The 17,693-nt window shown below is 40.8% G+C and overlaps 2 protein-coding genes across 2 annotated transcripts; one reads left to right on the top strand and one right to left on the bottom strand.

The window, feature by feature from the left end:
- Positions 1 to 26: 26 nt before the first annotated feature.
- Positions 27 to 2,378, top strand: PSTK (phosphoseryl-tRNA kinase; the record flags this gene model as incomplete). The annotated part of the gene is made up of 5 exons (XM_010184158.1): positions 27 to 327; positions 711 to 909; positions 1,349 to 1,424; positions 1,875 to 1,968; positions 2,173 to 2,378. Coding segments are annotated over 5 exons (876 nt in total), but the record flags the coding sequence as incomplete, so codon positions are not given.
- Positions 2,379 to 6,705: 4,327 nt separating this feature from the next.
- IKZF5 (IKAROS family zinc finger 5 (Pegasus)) lies at positions 6,706 to 16,332 on the bottom strand. Its single transcript, XM_010184157.1, has 4 exons — positions 16,265 to 16,332; positions 14,798 to 14,961; positions 14,380 to 14,562; positions 6,706 to 7,947 (listed from the first exon to the last, which is right to left on the bottom strand). The coding sequence occupies exons 2-4, from the start codon at positions 14,928 to 14,930 to the stop codon at positions 7,004 to 7,006; spliced, it is 1,260 nt and encodes a 419-aa protein (XP_010182459.1). The 5' UTR covers positions 14,931 to 14,961; positions 16,265 to 16,332; the 3' UTR covers positions 6,706 to 7,003.
- Between the last annotated feature and the right edge of the window lie 1,361 nt (positions 16,333 to 17,693).

Below are 17,693 nucleotides of genomic sequence, written 5' to 3'. Positions count from 1 at the left end.
CCGGACCTTTACCCCTCCGCTGCCTTCCTCCGCAGCTGCCCCGCTGGAAGCAGAGCCGACGCGAGCTGCTGCAATGCCTGGAACGCTTCCTGCAGGCCCTGCTCACCGGGGCTCCGCTGTCAGCCCCCACCGCCGCCGGGCAGCCGGCCTGGGAGCGCTTCCTGGCCTGCTGCCGCGGGCAGGGGCTGCTCGCCTCGGCGGAGAGTCCTGGCGAAACTGGCCGTTGCTGGAGACCCTCAGCCGCCTCCAGGCCGCTCTGCCTGATTCTGGATGACAATTTTTATTACCAAAGCATGAGATACGAGGTGTACCAGCTGGCTCGCAAATGTAATTCCTCTTTCTTCCTATGTGTAAGAATGTTTCCAGCTTTGTAGGGAATTCAGTTCACTTTAACTGCCTTTCTTTTAAGTAATCTTGCACAAAAATTGTTATTCTTGCAGTATAGTAAGCAGCAACTTCCCTTTATTACTGTATTATTAGTAATTGCCAGGTCACTTAAAGCCTTTCTTATGTATGTTGATCTCAGAAATTAGTACTTGAGCAGCCTTGAAGGTAAAATAGTTTGTGTTCTTTCTTTTCAGGTTTGTATTCTTTTCAGGCTCAGACTTGGTGTAAAAGTTACTCGCATAAAGCCTTTCTCATGCATGTAGCTCTCAGATTTTTTTACTTGAACAATTTAAAGGTAAAATCATCTGTGTATGTACTTTTAGATTCCTTGGGCTTCTGCCAGATATTTCTGGAGTGTCCACTCGAATGCTGCTTGCAGAGAAACCGTCAAAGAAGTCAGCCCTTACCTGACCAAACAATATATTTAATGGCAAGGAAAATAGAAATGCCAGACCTTGAGAAAAACGCTTGGGAGCAGAACAGTCTCATTCTGAAAAGTTTGGATTGCTCTCCAGAGGATAAGTATGCTACTGTATCGATGCTAGGGTTTTCAAAAACAGAGGGGTAGAAACTTTTCAATGTATCCAAACAGTATGTTAAAAGTATTCCATGTGGTGATTTTTGGAAGCCAGGCAGTTACATACCACAGGTGCCAGTGGTTGGGAACTCAGAGCCATCATTCTTTGTAGAGTTAACATCAAACCTCACTGCAGTTCTTTCCGTTGCTGAAAATTTATGAAAATTATCCAAAACATTAAGACTGGAAATAATTGGCTGTAGTTTTGTGTGTAATTGTTTTTCATCTAACTTGCTGTATAAAGATTATTTCATTGATTGCCCCATAAATTTAACTGAAAACTTGCTTTTTTTTCCTGTGATGAGGTGTCATTAGAAACCAAAAGAAAACTCTTCAGTGAAACTGTTTGATTAATGTGGTTTGCTCTTTTCTTTGTGTTCTTAGTGAGCAGATAATTAGTTTGCTGGCCACTGCTTTGGAAAATCCAGTGAAGCAAAACGAGGAGAACACTGAGCAAAAGGTAGTGCTGCTTGTCTTCAGTCACTGTTCTTTCAGCTGATGATGCAGGAGTGAGTTAGTCATTCCCCGGCTAAAACGGAGAAATACGTTTCTCGATTGCAAAAGCATACACAGAAAAGTTAATCCTGTTTAAAATGGGTACTTCTGGCACCTTATTAAGTGAATTACTTTTAATTACCTTTACTTTTAAATTAAATTTGCCTTTAATTACCACTGAATTACCTTTAAGAGTACTGTTAGGTTTTCTAGAGTAGTAAAACAAATGCCTTTTGGAGCTGTCACATCCCACGGAGGAAAATAACGTTCACTTCCTAATGTCACACACACCTCTGAATTCAGACCAGGCCCTGAGTTGCTGCTAGCGTGTGACTTGTTTTCAGAGCGCTTCAAAAGTCTCAATCCAATGTGATGTGTTTGCATGTATTCTTCCTTCCTTTGTCACCCCGGATAGGAAGCGGATCGAGCAATCTGTGCTGCTAGCACTGTTCATCAGGCGGATCAGATGTGCAGACGCATCATCTCACAGACAATGAAGGATGCAAAAGGTATGCGTAGCCCATTCTCGGTGCCTGCGAGGTAAGACTAAACTCGCGAAATTCCCTTGAGGTAAATTAAGGAATCCCAACCACACGGCTATGACTGAGGCAATCTTCAGAAATGTGGTCAGTTATTTATAGAATGTGAGTCAAAGTCTGTAAGTTTTGTCTTTAACAGGAAGTTAAAAAAGTCCAGCTTTAATTTTCTTTTAGATAAACATGTGCACCCAAGTGAGATGAAGAGCCTGGCAGAGGAACTCAACAAACTCAAAGCAGAATTTTTGGAAGGCTTGCGGCAAGGAAATAATTTGAAAAACCAGAATTGCATACAAAGTCGATACCCTGACCCTGCTACAAGTCCAATTTCTTCATTCCAACATGAGGCAGCCAACGTAATTAATAAATATATTTTAAAATAATGACATAATGTTGGTATTTTTTAAGAGTCCAGAGGATTTAAAATGCAATACTGTTTGAGCAGTACAGCTACAAACACCTGAGATACAGCTGCCTTCTCTGGAGGCTTGTGCCTTCTCCACCTCCTCTCCCCACGTTATGGGACAGAAACACAATACAGACCTTATGTTTGACTGTGGAGATCAAGCCAACAACAAACCACACTTAGATTTTAAATTACAGAACACATAGGAAAAGTTAGCTTGGGAGGAACACCTAGAAGTCATCCAGTTGTGTTTCCTGTTCACCTAACCATGATAAAAACTCATTTCAGCCCTAAAAGCACTCTTGATAATGAAATATGAGGAAACAAAGTACTCGGAAGATAACCAAATGTGGAAAAATTAAGTGGAAAGGAATTGAAGCATGTCCTGGCTCAGCTCTAAAATCAAGTATTTTCAACTAAAGCAGACTAAAACATAAATACATTGTTCCTTGCTTACCCAAAAGGTAACCTTACCTTCCTTACCATACCCAGACCACAGCTAATCATGAGCAGTTCACCAGTTCCACCTGTTGAAGCACACGTAATCAACATGAGACTTGATTAGAAAGTGTTATTTTATTCATATCTTACAAAAGCAAAGTTTCACAACATGAACTACACCAGATATAGTCGAGTTATTTCAGAATTAACCTTGTCATCTGAAGACATTCACTACACAATAGAATTTCTTTACAACTCGTAACAGGTTTCATTCTTTCTTGCATACAAAATACGCCCTTTACACGGAAATACAGATTATTAATAGAGCAGGTACTTAGAAGCACATACACAAAGACCGCTCAATGAAAAATGCTTCAGCAGGGAATAGATTTCCTGCAGCAGAACATCCATTTGCTGTAGATTTTCAAAGAAGCTTAAAATTAATAGAAAACTTGCCAGTGAAGACTTCTAAATTACATTCCCTTCGTCAAAAGGAGAAACGAAAACAAACAAGTAAACCCCCCAAACATTCTGAAACAAAGCAAACAGCAACAGACCATTTTGCTAGGAAACACTGTTGGAACACGTCTTGCAGCACTGAGTTTTATCTTAAAATGCCAATCAACATTTTCTGTCAAAATCTTCTTCATCTAAACATTTTATCTGTGAAAAAACCAATTATTTTTTCCTATTAGCAGCTTCACGGTTGGTTTGACTGAAATAATCTGCCAAGATCTTCCGTCTACTATTTGCACGTTCATTGGAATATTCAGTCTCAATACATCTGCGTGAAGAGCACAATAAATACTGCATGTTACAAATGTCAACAAATCTAGAACATAAGCTATTACAATAAAACCAAAAACCCCACAAAGTTAATGTTTTGCAGCTACAAAATTTTGAACAGAGTCAAGCTATGGAAAAATTTCAGCTCATTCCCAAACTTCCCTGTTAACGCAAGTTAACAAATCACCACTTTATGATGCAAGGATTAAAAAAAAATAATAAAAAAACCCAAGTTAGTGCAGTGTAGCATGTGGAGAACTCAATGTGAAAAGTCCTACCCAAGGACTTGATCCTGCAGTTCCTGACAAGGAGCCCTCACTGAGTAATTCCTGGTGCAAGGGAATCACAAGGATCACGCTCAAGAACAATTTTCCAGTACTAATCCTGGTATTTCAATTATAGCATGTACAAAATGATGAAAAACTAAGATGAAAATACACCCTCCAGACCTACTGAGTAGACAGAAGGAAACAGATACAGTCAGGGTACAGTTTGGCACATCTGAACACGCAGAATTACGCTGAAGAATTAAGGATCCTAATTCAGAGGGTGGCCCTCCGAAGGACCAGAACGTGGGCAGGGACCCACCTCTCAGGTCTGGCTGCAGAATCCAGGGCTGAACACCAAATCCAGCAAAAAAAAACAGTTCCAAGAAGGATTTGATCTCTCTACGGCTTACAGGCACTGCCAGTGTAAGTCCTAATGGATCAGAAATGGCATAAATGGAATGAAAGGATGAAGTCTCAAACATTTGGGCACGCTGGAGTTAATCTTCCTACTGAGAGAAAGAGGGAGAAAGGCTGGAAACTGAGGAGAGCTCAGCTGTTGTCATCAGCATCATTCAGTGTTGGAGAAGTATCCTTGAAGCTGCTAGAGCCCAGGAATAGAGGTTTTGTTTGTAGTTCCAATATCATATTTTAGCCAAATTAAGATTTTAGTACATACCAATATGCAAACAAAAAAAACCTCTATCATTTCTACATTTTAATTTGACTGGAAGAGTCATGGTACAATAGGTGTACAGGACCAGTAACTTCCAACTGGATTCCAGTTCAGTCAGCTTTTAGTTCTTAAAATCACAGAATCACAGAACGTCAGGGATTGGAAGGGACCTCAAAAGCTCATCCAGTCCCATCCCCCTGCCGGAGCAGGAACACCCAGATGAGGTTACACAGGAAGGCGTCCAGGCGGGTTTTGAATGTCTGCAGAGAAGGAGACTCCACAACCTCTCTGGGCAGCCTGGGCCAGTGCTCTGTCACCCTCACTGAGAAGAAGTTTCTTCTGAAATCTCAAAGTGGAACCTCCTGTGTTCCAGCTTGTGTCCATTAAAATTAAAGGACTCCGTATGTGTATGCATACACATTTTCTGTTTTGCTTGTAAAATGAATTTTAGAAGTATAAAGCAACAAAAATATATTTTTGAAGAGTGTCATTATGAAAAATGGAAGTTACATTCTGTTTTACAAGTCCACTAAAATGGATTTTGAACCAGGCCTGAAACCAAAAGCATTTTTAGGAGTGGCAGCGAGTTAACACACATCTTCACAACACTGGAAATACTTCAACGGTGTATTTTCTACCTTGTTACTACGAGACAACGCGCAGCCAAGAATCCAGTTCCTTCGACTGGAAAATTCAACAGTAGGTAAGTCAGGCAGAGAGAAACACAAGCAGCTCCCAAATTTCTTATTCCTTACAGTCAAAATTACTTCTACAGCTGAAGTTCTCAGAAGGGTGGTTTTTCCTTACACTGAAGTCATTGTCAGTGTTTCCATTGGCTTCAGGAAGCTTTAGCTCCCAGAACAACATAAATTTGAATAAGCCAAACATTTGCTATTCAGATTCCAACCTCTGTCTTGCAGAACATTAATAAAATCTTCCTGCTTTTAACAAAACGTATTTGCTGCCATGTTTTGCTGATAGTAAAAAGGGAATATACAAGAGAAGCTTTAATTTGTCTTAAGACAAACTAAGGTAAAAGTGCGTATCTAAATATGGGAAAAGTAAAAGTTCTTCATTTATTTTTTTTTGAAACAAATTCCTGTGTAGCATATTATGAGCTTGTATTAATTTTGCTAGGATGTTTTGTTTAGGTTTCTATTAAAGTGCCTGTCCATTAGCCTAGGTGCTTCTAAAAGTAAGATGTACAGTAGAAAATAGTAAACAAGTGCAATGGACATCATGTACATCTTTAGTTACCATCTGCCACCTGCAATTCGTCCTGCTGTCAGCATTTGCCTATGAACAGTTCAGAAAATCCAGATCTTCCCCTAATTTCTAGCACACCAAAAGGTCAACAAATCTTGGGGGGAAGAGGACAAGACAAACTGACTCCCAGGTTAGCTGAAGTTTACCATAAACCAGATTAAACAACTGTCAACCATACAGGCAACCTCTCAGCTGTGGCTTGGCCCGAGAGAAAACTGAACAAATGCTTTTTAATTTGTAAACCTTCTGTTTGTTTCTGTTAGAACTTCTATCAGCAAGACAGAAGTCTAATTGTGCAAGTTTTAAATATCTGTACAAATTAGTTTAAGGCAGTTAAAAAATCTCATGGAATATATATTAGTTCTAAGAGCTCTTTACTATGACTGTTTACAAATTGCTTCCTATTAAAAAGAATGACATGTAACAGTACGGTAAGTGTAGTTTAAAATAAGGTGTCACGTTTAATTTTCCTCTTGTGTAATACTGCATGATGAGCTTTTAACTCTCTTTTTCCTACCAGAGTTTCATTCACAATAACTGTTCCAGTTTTGTGACGAGTTTTAAAAATAGTTAAATTAGTGTTTTGAGTCTTTACATGAAGGGTTTAGACTACAACTAAGCAAAAACTTCGTATTAACCTTCAACAGATTAAAGCAAGTTTTACATCAAATTGAACTTGCATGTAAAAGTTGCTTCTGTTTGTTTTCCCAGCTTGGAGCGCCTAAGTTTTGAAGGATAAGGACGTCTCCGAAGTAACCACAGGTGTCATTGCACCAACCTTTCATATTTTACGGTTAATATATTTCATCTTGCCTAGTAAGTATTCTGATAATTGCATTCTGTGTTTCAGGACACATGCTCTGCTTCTACATTTATAGAATCTTTATTGGGATCAAGTGCAAGCAACTTAAAGTTTAGCAACCAAAGCATGTAAATGCATTCCTATTTTTATAGCACTCTTTCAGCTTTCAAAGGCTACATATAAAATAACGATCACATCTTATACAAAATTTCCCTGGCAAGTTTGACGACAACATAGAAATAAATTTGCCTCCTTTGTCAAATTAATGTGAAGATTCCTTATGGGAATGTGCAAGCTTTCCTTCAACAAGTATGAAAAATATACTGTAATACGTTAAAAAAAACTAGATGAAAGCACGTTGTCAGTCAATGTTGACTATGTTGGCCTCTTGCAAAATGGCAAGCAAAGTCATACTTATTTTTACACTTACACCCACATATGTTGCACTGAAAAGGATTTTCAAATCCGTGACATCCCATGTGAATGGTATAAAGGATATTGTCCGCAAAGTACATGTCACAGTGTTGGCAGTGATGCAGAAGCTGAGGGTCCTGAACCGGAAGGGTCGGAGCTGGAGTGCTTGGCTGGCTGTTACTTATACTGGGAGTACTGGTGTGGGCGCTGTGGTCGCTGCTGGGACCTGCCACGGGGCTGTAGTTCCTTTGATTGTGTGCAGGCCGAGGATCCGGGCTGGTCGGAGATGAACTTTGAGGAATATTTGCTGACACTGCTGAAACCACCGCGGGTGCAGCAGGCTGCTGCATGATGAAAGGCTTTTCATCTTGACATGAAACGACATCAGGAGAGGCTGGGTTTTGGTTTTCAGGTGGCAAGCTGGATAACTGTCCGGCTAAGGTAGAGAGCTGGTTTAAAGGATTATCTACCATAAGGTCTTGTGGATCTCTTGGCAACGCGCTGCTCTGGGTTGTTTTTGTCATGCTCTCATACGCTTCAGTCTGGATATTTGGGATTTCATGAGTGAAATCATTAAGGTAGTCTGGTTTCTGAACCACCATGGAAGGCGGACTCAAATTAATTAACGCTCTTCTGGTGTACCCCAAATTGCTGGTCTTCTTCTGCAAACCACTCCACATTTTCTTGCTGCTTAGGGAAGATCTCGTACCCTTGATAGGCACCATTTTATGCTTGCGCCTGCGGTGGTGAGATAAGTTGCTTCTGTCACTGCAGCGGAAGGAACAGAATTCACATTTGTACGGTTTTTCACCAGTATGCGAGCGCATGTGAGCTTCCAGGTGACGTTCATAAGCTGATGCAAAGGGACACAAATGGCATCTGTGTGGCTTCTCACCTGAAAAATTAAAATAGTTTATTCTATAGCATTTCAGAGTGCCTGAAAAAGGCTTTTTATGGAGCTGAAAGCTAACTGGGAGCTGCTAATCAAACAGTTCAGCTTCAGACTTACTGCTAGTCTGGAGTTTAGCTGGGTATTTGGTGGAAGAGGGGAGTAAAATGAGACATCTGTCTCAACCAGGTGATAGGCAAGTCTAAGAAAAAAATGTGACCAGAAGCAGCATAACAAATAACCTGATTGGGAACTGCAGCAATGATGCCCAGGACTGAATGCAATGGTATTTGTGTGGAGCTCTTAAGTGGATCCAAACCTTACCTTACCTATAAAGCACATAAGCAATTGGCCACAGGAATGTCTGCAACCATCAAAAATGTAATAATTCTTAATGATAACTGTGTTTAAACATTGAAGGAAGGTATCCTTTTGGTATCTTCCAAACACCCTAATTTTAAACATCCTGGAACTATTATCCAAGTAACCCATGTACACGTGCATCCACTCAAGACCTGAATATTGAAAAAGGATCCTGTGGCTAAAGAGTTATTAAAGAAAACAAAAGCCAGCTACTCCCTGGACAGCTGTGTGCTCTGCCAGTCTGTTTCTGATAGGTAAAACTTTCCTCTTCTATTAAATTACATTTAGAGACAATCACATTAACATTTCTTTTAAAAGTACTTAAACTTTCAAACATAATCACAAGCCAACACATTTGTAAGGTAATACTTGGGATTTTTGTTTTTCCTTTCATAGACTGATCTTTTAGGAGTTTTTAGATCCGGGTCTGCAATGTCAAAAATGCCTAAAGGCTGTGATGCATGTTCAGGTGCTGAAGTGCAACATCATTTGCTCTTCCTATCTAGATGCCAGATCAATTCCTAAATCCCTGTTGTGCAACTGATACTCTTGCCACACAGCATGAAAAACTCAAAAAGAAAAGAAAATGAGTGGGCTCCTTCTCTTCAGCCTTTCCATTTTTTTAAAGCATTTTCTACTATTTTAACTACAGAGCAATGCATCTATTTTGTGGCTTTCAAAATCCATCATTCCATCTGAATGCAGCAAGAGCCGCTATCACACTGCAAGCACTGTGCAGGCCCCATGAGATGGCAAGTGACTGATACAGAAAGCCCTTCCTATGGTAAGCTTCCCACAGTTTGGAAACACAACCTGGGATACTCAGTAGAAGCTTTTCCTACATCACTGCCTCTTTAAGAGGGGAAAAAAAAAAAGCAGTTTGTGTGCTCTCTCTCTTATTTGCATCAACTGAAACTGATTTCTCCATAAGCATATACACAAGTGTGTGTGTGTAAAGATCTGGAGATTTGGTAAAACAGCTATGTAAAAAGACTGACAAACTCCCTGCATTCACAAAGAACACATCGATCTGAATGGTCTTACTACATTTTAAGTTGGTTACACAGAGGCAAAGATTTGCATCCCGTGTTGCACGCCCTTAACACAACACAGCTGGTGAACTACTAATTACGTAGTAGGACTCAGCATGAAGTTAATCCTGCAGTAAGTTACATTTAATAATGGTTGTGTGATCGTGGCTGGGTCATAACGACTTTGGCAGGTATCTTGCTGCACCACTTGCCCATTATCCAGGATGCATCACCTGTTTACTGACGTTGCTCTGTGGCCATCAGCCACCTATCACTTCCCTGTTTTAATGCCTATTCAGTCACTCTGAGCCTTCATAGTCCATGTAATCCATCTCCTGGCCCTTTGTCATGCTTCCCCACCACACTTCCAAGCAAACTCCACTCAGTTCTTGGATCATCTTGCCCTAAGTGGAAAAAAAAAACCACAAAAAAAACCAACCCAACCCTTCCTTGTTCTGGACTTCCCCGTCTCTGTACAGAGAAATAAAAAACCAACCCAACCCTTCCTTGTTCTGGAGTTCCCCGTCTCTATACAGAGAAACAAAGCACAGCTTTCTGAAGAGCCATTAAGGTAATGGCAAAATGGTGTTGCCATCAGGACACCATGCAGTGCTGTACTGAAATTAAGGACATTAAATGCATTGTAAAAAGGCAAAGGGGAAACTGTACAGGAAAACAAAAAGGCCTCTGGCAGCCTGAGATTCTTGTCTCTATTACAAAACTGAACAGATTGGTGTATGGAAATGAACCGTTCTCACTGTACAGTTGCTGGTATTTAATTAGGCATCAGACACGTTTGAAGCAATAATCTGGCTGTAAAGCCTTCACTGTGTGAAGGTGAGCCCAAATTGCTGCAGCTCCTCAATACGCAGTAGGCTGACAACCCTTGTACCCCTCTCACTGCCAGCCAGCTTTCTGAACCAGAAATCATTCAGACTGCATGATCTTGCACTAGTGTGATGTGTGCCTTCAGTCTGGCTACCTAGCACCCTTGTGAAAGTTTCTTTGATCAAATGAGTCATGCACACGTCCTCTGATAACGGGGATACCTGCAGCAGCACTACCACACTGTAAAGCTCCGTTCTTCTGGTACAATGCTAACACATAAAAAACAACTGAAAATGTTTGCCAAGGCACAACCCCAAAATATTATGATAAAAACCAAATTTGTGTAGCTCATTAAATGTTTGCTTCTGAATAACGGCAACTGGGTCAGAGATTTTCGAGGACATTTGTCAGCATCCACATTTTTGGTTGGAATCTTTTTCGGTTTTGTATATAAGATGCTACAACTGTGCCAAAACGCTCATAACCTGCAGCAGGTATTGTTCCGCTAGCTCGAGCCATTCAGTGACCTCTATGCCCTTAAGTAGCAGCAGGGTAAGAAAGTGTTATGAAAACACAGAAGAACTGCTAAGATCTGAGAGTACGCAAAAGGTAGGGAACTTCCTAGAGTAAGAGAAGGAATGCTGACACTACACCAATACCCACATTTTGGTACTTAAAGGAGGGAGATTTAATCTTTTGCTCTCTAGCTCTCAAAATTTATCATATTTGATATGAAGTAACAACACATTATTGCAATCATTCTGTTTGAGGAACCCATCAAAAACATCTCCAGAATCAGCAAATACACACTGCCAGCATCTTCCAGTAGCAATTTCTGTTTCCCATCACAGCTCTAGCAGTCCATCTGCTCATGTTGACAACTGGCAACTGTGGGCTCGGAGATGCAAGTCTTTAGATGCCAATAGCTATACGCTACTGAAAAGACATGAAATGTTAAAGTCAATGTTACTTCTGCATCTTTAAGTACCATTTAAAAGTCATCTAAATTACACAGTTCACTGTAGCACATCTGCAGTCCAAGTTCTCCCACTACATGAGCTTCATTTCACAAGCTCAGAAACAGCACTGCACAGAGTAAAGCTGTTAAAAGAAAAATCTCTCTCACTGTCCATACCATATGAGACAAACGATAGGTGAAGCTGTAACTGCTTTATGAAAAACAAGACCAACAAAATGCCCCAAAATACACTGCTGCTTTGCAGACCTGCAGCAAGCCATGGCAGGTACACAAGCCACGGTATTTTAACCACTACTGGAACTACAGGAAGTTTCCACTGGTATTGGGTTTGCATGGCAAGGTTTTGGTAGTGAGGGGGCTGCTAGGTGGCTCCTGTGAGAAGCTGGTAGAAGCTTCTGCCATGTCTGATAAAGCCAATGCCAGCTGGGTCCAAGACAGGTACTTGTGGATCTATGGGGGACTCACAGCAGAGCAGTTTGTTCCTGAAGGATTGCACCTCATGGAAGGGATCCACACTAGAGCAGTTCATGAACTGCAGCCTGTGGAAAGAACTCATGCTAGACAACTGTCTCCCATGGCAGGGACCCCATGCTGGAGCAGGGGAAGAGCACAAAGAATCCACTCCCTGAGGAGGAAGGAGCAGCAGAGACAATGTGTGATGAACTGACTGCAACCCCCATTTCCCATCCCCCTGTGCTGCTGGTGGGAATGAGGTAGAAGAAATCTGGAGTTGAGCCCAGGAAGCAGGGAAGGGTGGGGTGAAGGCGTTTTAAAGGTTTAGTTTTTAATTCTCCTTATGCTACTCTGATTTGATTCATAATAAATTAAATTTCCCCAAGTTGAGTCTGTTACGTTCCATTGTAAGGATCAGTCTGGCTCATAGTTTAAACAGGTTTCAGTAACATCCAGAGCACCAGGTGACTCCTGGGGGGTTGCAAGAGCAACTCAGCCTTGGATTGCCTTGAGGTTCTGTCTCTGCAGAGACCCATGGGGAGCTGTGTAGGTAGCTCAGCCCTAAGTTGTCTGGTAAGCACAAAACTAAACAGGGCAGTGCTGCATCATTGGAAGAACGGAAACCTGACTTGAGTCTTGAAATTCCCCAACAATTGATATGCCCCAATCAAACCACTGTTCAATTATCTAAAAGTAAAACACAGGTAAGCTGGAGGATTTCTGTCTGGCTCCAAGGGACCATGACAATACAAAGATATGCAAGAGATAGAGCATATAGAAGGGAACATCATGAGTAACTAAAGATAAGGGGAAACACTGCTAAAAACAAACATCCCAGGTGGTTGCAGAAATTTGAATCCACTCAGGCACACTCCTGTCTGCTGTCACATACATCAGTGAATAAAAACCTTAAGATTCATGTTAGAAGTTGGGAGTTACTTCTCCAGCCATGGAGTGATGAGAACCTTCCCCCTTGGTCGGGATGCCCGCCAAGGTGACTTACGTGGGAGCCCTTACCTGGAGGGGTATTTGGCAGGCTTTAAGTTTGTAGTCGCAGGTGATTGACTAACATGCATGTGGTATGCTGAGTTGTTTGTGAGTTGTGACAGTGTGTTCCATGAATCGCCTGTGAGTTGTCATAGTGAATTTTGTGAGTAGCCTGGGAGTTGCTGTGAATTCCTTACGGGCAGTAACAGCGAGTTTTGTGAGTGGTCTATGGCCTGTCGTGAATTGCCTGTGAGCCATAATAGCACATTTTCTGACTACTATAGTTACAACAGTGTATTTTGTGAATCTCTTGTGGTTGTAGTAGTGCAGTCTTGCTTTTAAAACGGCAATAGGGCATTCTCCATTGTATCCACAGAACCTGTAATAGTGACGCACTGGATCTGGACATGTTGTTCAAGTAGATTGTTATTTTGAACTCTGCAGTCGAGTCTCTGTTCGTCACACCCATGACAGTAACTGGGGAGTGATCTCTCCCCGTCCTATCTCAACCCACAAGCCTTTTGCTATATTTTCTCTCCCTTGTCCAGCTGAAGAGGGGGAGTGACAGAGCAGCTTTAGTGGACTCCTTTGTGTCCAGCCAAGAGGTCAAACCACCACAACTGGGAATCTGCAAACAGCAACAGCTACACAGAGAGGTAGCTCACAGCAGCACAAGAGAAGAACTCACAAAGTCTTCACAGTCTGAGCACCAGAACTCTTTGATTTCTAGTTTTTCTACCCCACTACACCTTGTCAAAACAAGCCAACACCTGCAGGGCCAGTGCGAGGAGCACTGACTTGCCCAAAATACAGCCTGGGAGTTACTGTGTAGAAGCAACAGTTCACAGCAAAGTGAGAATCTGACTAACAGTAACTGTACCTGAAGAGAGCTGCAATTACATCCAAGTTACACCAAGGCATTTCCTTCAAAGTGAGTCCCAGAATGACACCTACCCAAGACCATTGAAATGATACACTTAAAATTTTGGGACAGGCTGTACCAAAATGGAAACCTGTAAAAACTTCTATTTTTCTGCAGAACACCTTTTTTTTTTCCTCCTTACTACTCAACAGCCATAAAGTCTTCTGTATTTTTTTATTTTACACCCAGCAGGCATCAAAGTTAGACTTCACAAGGACCTTTCGTTTGTTTTCTCTCATTTGCCAAGAAGTCAGAGCTGACTTTATGAACAGTTTAGAATATTCTAACCTTGTTTGTTTTTCAGTTTTATAAATCCAACAGTAGCAAATGCTCTTAAGCAAGCCACAATAAGTGTATCTTTTCATTACCGTTATTAATCACTTATTTGATGATGTGCCCTCACAACTGAATATTCTACCAATAAGAAAATTTTATTCACATTACTATGTTTTATACTTCCACATCTAGAATGAACAACACACAAACATTTTCATAGCTAAACAAGAGAGAAAGAAAAGCCCCTATGGATCTCCATGTGGCAGCACATACATTTTTCACTTTCTGATTACCAAGGAAAAACTAAAAGTTACATGTAGGGCTTCTCAATTTACACCGATGATCTGACGCTAAACTTTACTCCCATATATAGCTGCTTGAAATTCAGTAGTCTGCAATAATAAATGTAAGTAGGAATTTGCATAATAGGTATATGGCACACCTTTATAAAAAGTCTATTAAAAACCCAAAAACATAGTTCTAATTGTTAAGTAGCTCTAAGAGCTATCACACCGCTTGAAGCTGTCAACTCCTCACATGCAAAACACTGAGTTAATACCACAATGCCTCACAGCACAGGGCTGCAGAATATTTCATACCTGTATGAATTCTGATATGCTCTATGAGCCGCGCTGTTCCTTTGCTGGCATAGTTGCAGTATCGACACTTTAACTTCCCATCAAATGTCCTTTCAAAGCCATCCACCAACATTCCTGAGTTTTCATCCAAGGAAACTTCAACAGAAGGATGATCCAGACCATTCTGATCACCGTCTGCCCCAGCTGTGAATAAGGCAACGGAGATTTCAGTCAAGAATCAGCAGGACAGTACCTTAAATAGACAGAACTATATGAACATACCCTGATTAAAACAAAGGTACATAAACATGTTTTCTGATGTGAAAACGACTATCAGAAATATTTCCATACAGTTGTAAAAGTCTGCATGATTATCTATGTGTAAACAGTGCAGCCATTCTCAAAAAAATAAAATTTGATAGCGCTGAAATTAGTTTACCTCCCTGAAGAGTCTCTGCTTCCTTGTCTCCACTAACTGATCCAGAAATCATATTTACATGGTGAGTCTGCTGTGTAAGATATTCCTGAAAATCTTTTACAAAGTCCAAAGGTTCTGGCTTCTTCTCACCCATATTCACTCTTTATGTGTACAGCCTCTTGTGCCTAGAAGGAAAAAATATTTTCAGATCACAAGTGTCATGGAATTTGAATGCATTCATAAAAACAAGCTTCGGGGGCTTTGTTTGGTTTGTTTGTTTGCTTCAAGTGAAGGATTACTTTTATCATACAGCAGGACCCAATGCACAAACTGACAACCATAAGAATATCATTTTAGAATTTTTAACTCAGAAGATCCCCAAATACGTATTACTGGGGAAAGGGTTTACAGCAACAGTACCATTTGGGCAATATCAAATTGGATAAAATGACATAATAATCAAAATCAACAACACATCATCTGACTTGCCTTTTTTTAATGGTTCATACCTGACTTTTAGTTCCCTGCTAGGCAGCAATCATGCTCCAAAATGTACTCCAAACAGGTCAGGCAGAAAGCACAGAGCACACCTTCTCCCCTTTCCCTGGAAGATAAAAAATGGAAATGTAAATCCATTATTCTTCCCAATCCCCGGGAGTTTTAAGAAGTAAACTTGAAAAAATAGGTATGTTTTGAAAGATGGGTTCTAACATTCTACTGCCATCATTTTCATTAGAACAATTGTACTTCCAGAAAAAGCTTCTCAAAGACTGCATCTACTCCTTCATGTACCTCACCACAAGATGCTTCTGTCTCACTGACTGATTGAAGTTTCTCAGGGGAGGACATGGCTCCACAGAGTCCCAGAGCTGGGTAAGTCAGTTACGGCAACTGTAATGCTGGGAAACCAACTGAATGTCACTGATAAGCAAAGATGGAAAGAAGCCTTATAGAAACCAATATTTCATAGTTCTTCCAAAATTTTAGATTCCTATCCTGCATAAAAGTCTTAATCAGTTTCACTGTTTTGCATTGAAATAATAAAAATATTCACGAGAAGTCACTGGTCATGCTCTTTTCTGGGACTGTACCTGACAAACCTCTGGAGTCTCCAGTTGCCATGAATATGTGAAGACAGAACTTAGGATTCAGTTACAAAGTGGGTAATGAGTCAGTCACATAATTATTCCTGCAGATTACAATCAGAAATAATTTATATTGCTACATTTTTCAATAAGAATATCTTTCTGTTTTCCAAGAGATACTATATAAAACATTAGGAGACCTACATAAACTCAAGTCCTGAGTTCAAGACCACACTTAAACACAAGTTTTCTGTATTTTCAGAGTTATTTACAAGCATTAGTTCATTTTTGGCATCCGGATGAGCATGTTCTTTCACATCATAATTAAGTGTGCTCAACCACTATCATTATTATTACCATTAAGTCAGTTTTGAACACATATTTACGTATCAATTTTGCCTACCCTCTTCTCAGGTGCCCCCAGCCTCGTGCAGGCTTAAGTTAATTTGTGTTCCATTTGTTGGTGTCTCCTGAAATAAAACAAAGGTATTAGGATATGAATTAAAGATATGGAAGAGAGAAACATGACACGGTAATGTGCAGTCCTGACCAGGCCACCTTCCAACCGTTTATAATAATAATAACAATGGTTTAAACCACTCTGAACGTTGAACAATTCAACAAGAGGCATTGTTTAAGGTCCACGTTGTTACAGAAGAATGACAACATGGACCTTCGTGTATAGCACAAATATCTGATTACTTTTGTAATAACATTTAATTTTTAAAGAAAATTACATAAAATTTTAAAAATTAGTTAGGATTAGGTAAAAGACTATTTTGAGGATCAACTGCATAAAACTTACTTCCTCTACCTCATCAACTTAATTTAAAAACATTCATCTTTCTTTTCTTCCATGTCAGTGTAGGTATGTTGTCACAATTTAAACACTGCCTCGAACCTCTACTTTTGTATGCACAAGAAAACCTTTTGTGATTTTACATGGTATTTTTTATTGCCTTACAAGCAGCAGTTCCCTTTTTCAGGGAAGAAAGATACAGATCTGTTCGCTACATCACTACTGCAAACTAGGAAATGCAATTTTAATTACTGGAACCTGAGCAGACCAGCTCATGTTCCATGCACTGGGCTGATCGCACCAGATGCCCCCCAAGTTTTATTTATACAGAACATTTTCGGCGCCTTCTCCAGCTTCATACACAGATGGGTAGAAAACCAGTTATTAATTTTCCACACTTCTGGATTTAACATTAGCTACAGTGCAGATGTGTACTTATTTATTGTCTAAGAAGCGCTACTGGATGTGCTAGGATGAGAGACCTAAAGAATTCTGCTACAGCAAATAATTCTCAGTAAAACCACTAGCTTAACACACGCAGTAAGAACTCATACTGCAGTAATTATAGGGAAATAAAATAATGTGCCTACAAGCACACGTACGCATCCCAGGCATTAAGGGAAAAAAAGGCAGGAGGATCTGGGAGGAAATCTCTCTGACCTAGTCTCATCTTTTCCAGTAGAAATAACTTAAAATGAACATAAAGAAGGAGAAAAGATCCCAAACTCTACCCAAGCCGTTCCTGCTCCTTCTCAAGGAGTTTTTGTCCGTGGGAAGGAGCAGAGGAATCGCGGCGTCGGCGGCTAACGGGCCGGGCCCCACGACCAGCAGCCATGGGAAACAGCTGCTCGGCCGCCTCCCCTTTCCCCTCCATCAGACGCTTCACGAACAACCTCCGCGTTTCCTTCACCCTTCTCCGACCCACGCCACCTTCACCCGTGGGCGAGAAGGGACACGGCCACGGGAGACCCCCGCGCAGACCTGGCTCCTCGTCGCCTTCAAATCAAGGGAGAAGCCATGGGGCTGCCCCGGC

The sequence above is a fragment of the Mesitornis unicolor genome, unplaced genomic scaffold, assembly GCF_000695765.1.
Source record: "Mesitornis unicolor isolate BGI_N332 unplaced genomic scaffold, ASM69576v1 scaffold11575, whole genome shotgun sequence".
NCBI classification, from domain to species: domain Eukaryota; kingdom Metazoa; phylum Chordata; class Aves; order Mesitornithiformes; family Mesitornithidae; genus Mesitornis; species Mesitornis unicolor.
The sequence above is the reverse complement of the archived record's forward strand: the minus strand, read 5'-3'. Positions and strand labels throughout refer to the sequence as shown.